Here is a 230-nt window from a genome sequence, read left to right on the forward strand (position 1 = left end):
TCCTCCTCCTCCCCCAGCAAGGACTCCTCCCGGGGAGAGGTGAGCCTGCTCTGTCCTCGCGCTCCTACCTGTCGTGCCCACTGTAACTCTGCCCCCGATGCCAGGAAGGTATTGAGTGTGTCTAGCCAGGGAATTACAACTTAGGAGGACTTACGCGTTCGTTGCCTTTTAAAGGTGTCCAGTGATGTTTTGTAAGCTAAAGCTGCAGGTGTTCAGTGGCTTTAATGGGT

General features: G+C 54.3%; 1 protein-coding gene across 1 annotated transcript in view; it reads left to right on the forward strand.

Moving 5' to 3' along the window:
- Window positions 1-6: 6 nt before the first annotated feature.
- The window catches only part of LOC103799108 (GTPase-activating protein and VPS9 domain-containing protein 1-like), a gene marked incomplete at its 5' end in the record, with an annotated part of 8,307 nt that continues 8,083 nt past the window's right edge, over window positions 7-230 (forward strand). The window contains one exon of the mRNA XM_009071405.1: window positions 7-39. Coding sequence (XP_009069653.1) covers window positions 7-39 — 33 coding nt within the window. The remainder of the gene's footprint in view (window positions 40-230) is intronic.

The sequence above is a fragment of the Acanthisitta chloris genome, unplaced genomic scaffold (assembly GCF_000695815.1).
Source record: "Acanthisitta chloris isolate BGI_N310 unplaced genomic scaffold, ASM69581v1 scaffold20783, whole genome shotgun sequence".
Classification (NCBI taxonomy): Eukaryota; Metazoa; Chordata; class Aves; order Passeriformes; family Acanthisittidae; genus Acanthisitta; species Acanthisitta chloris.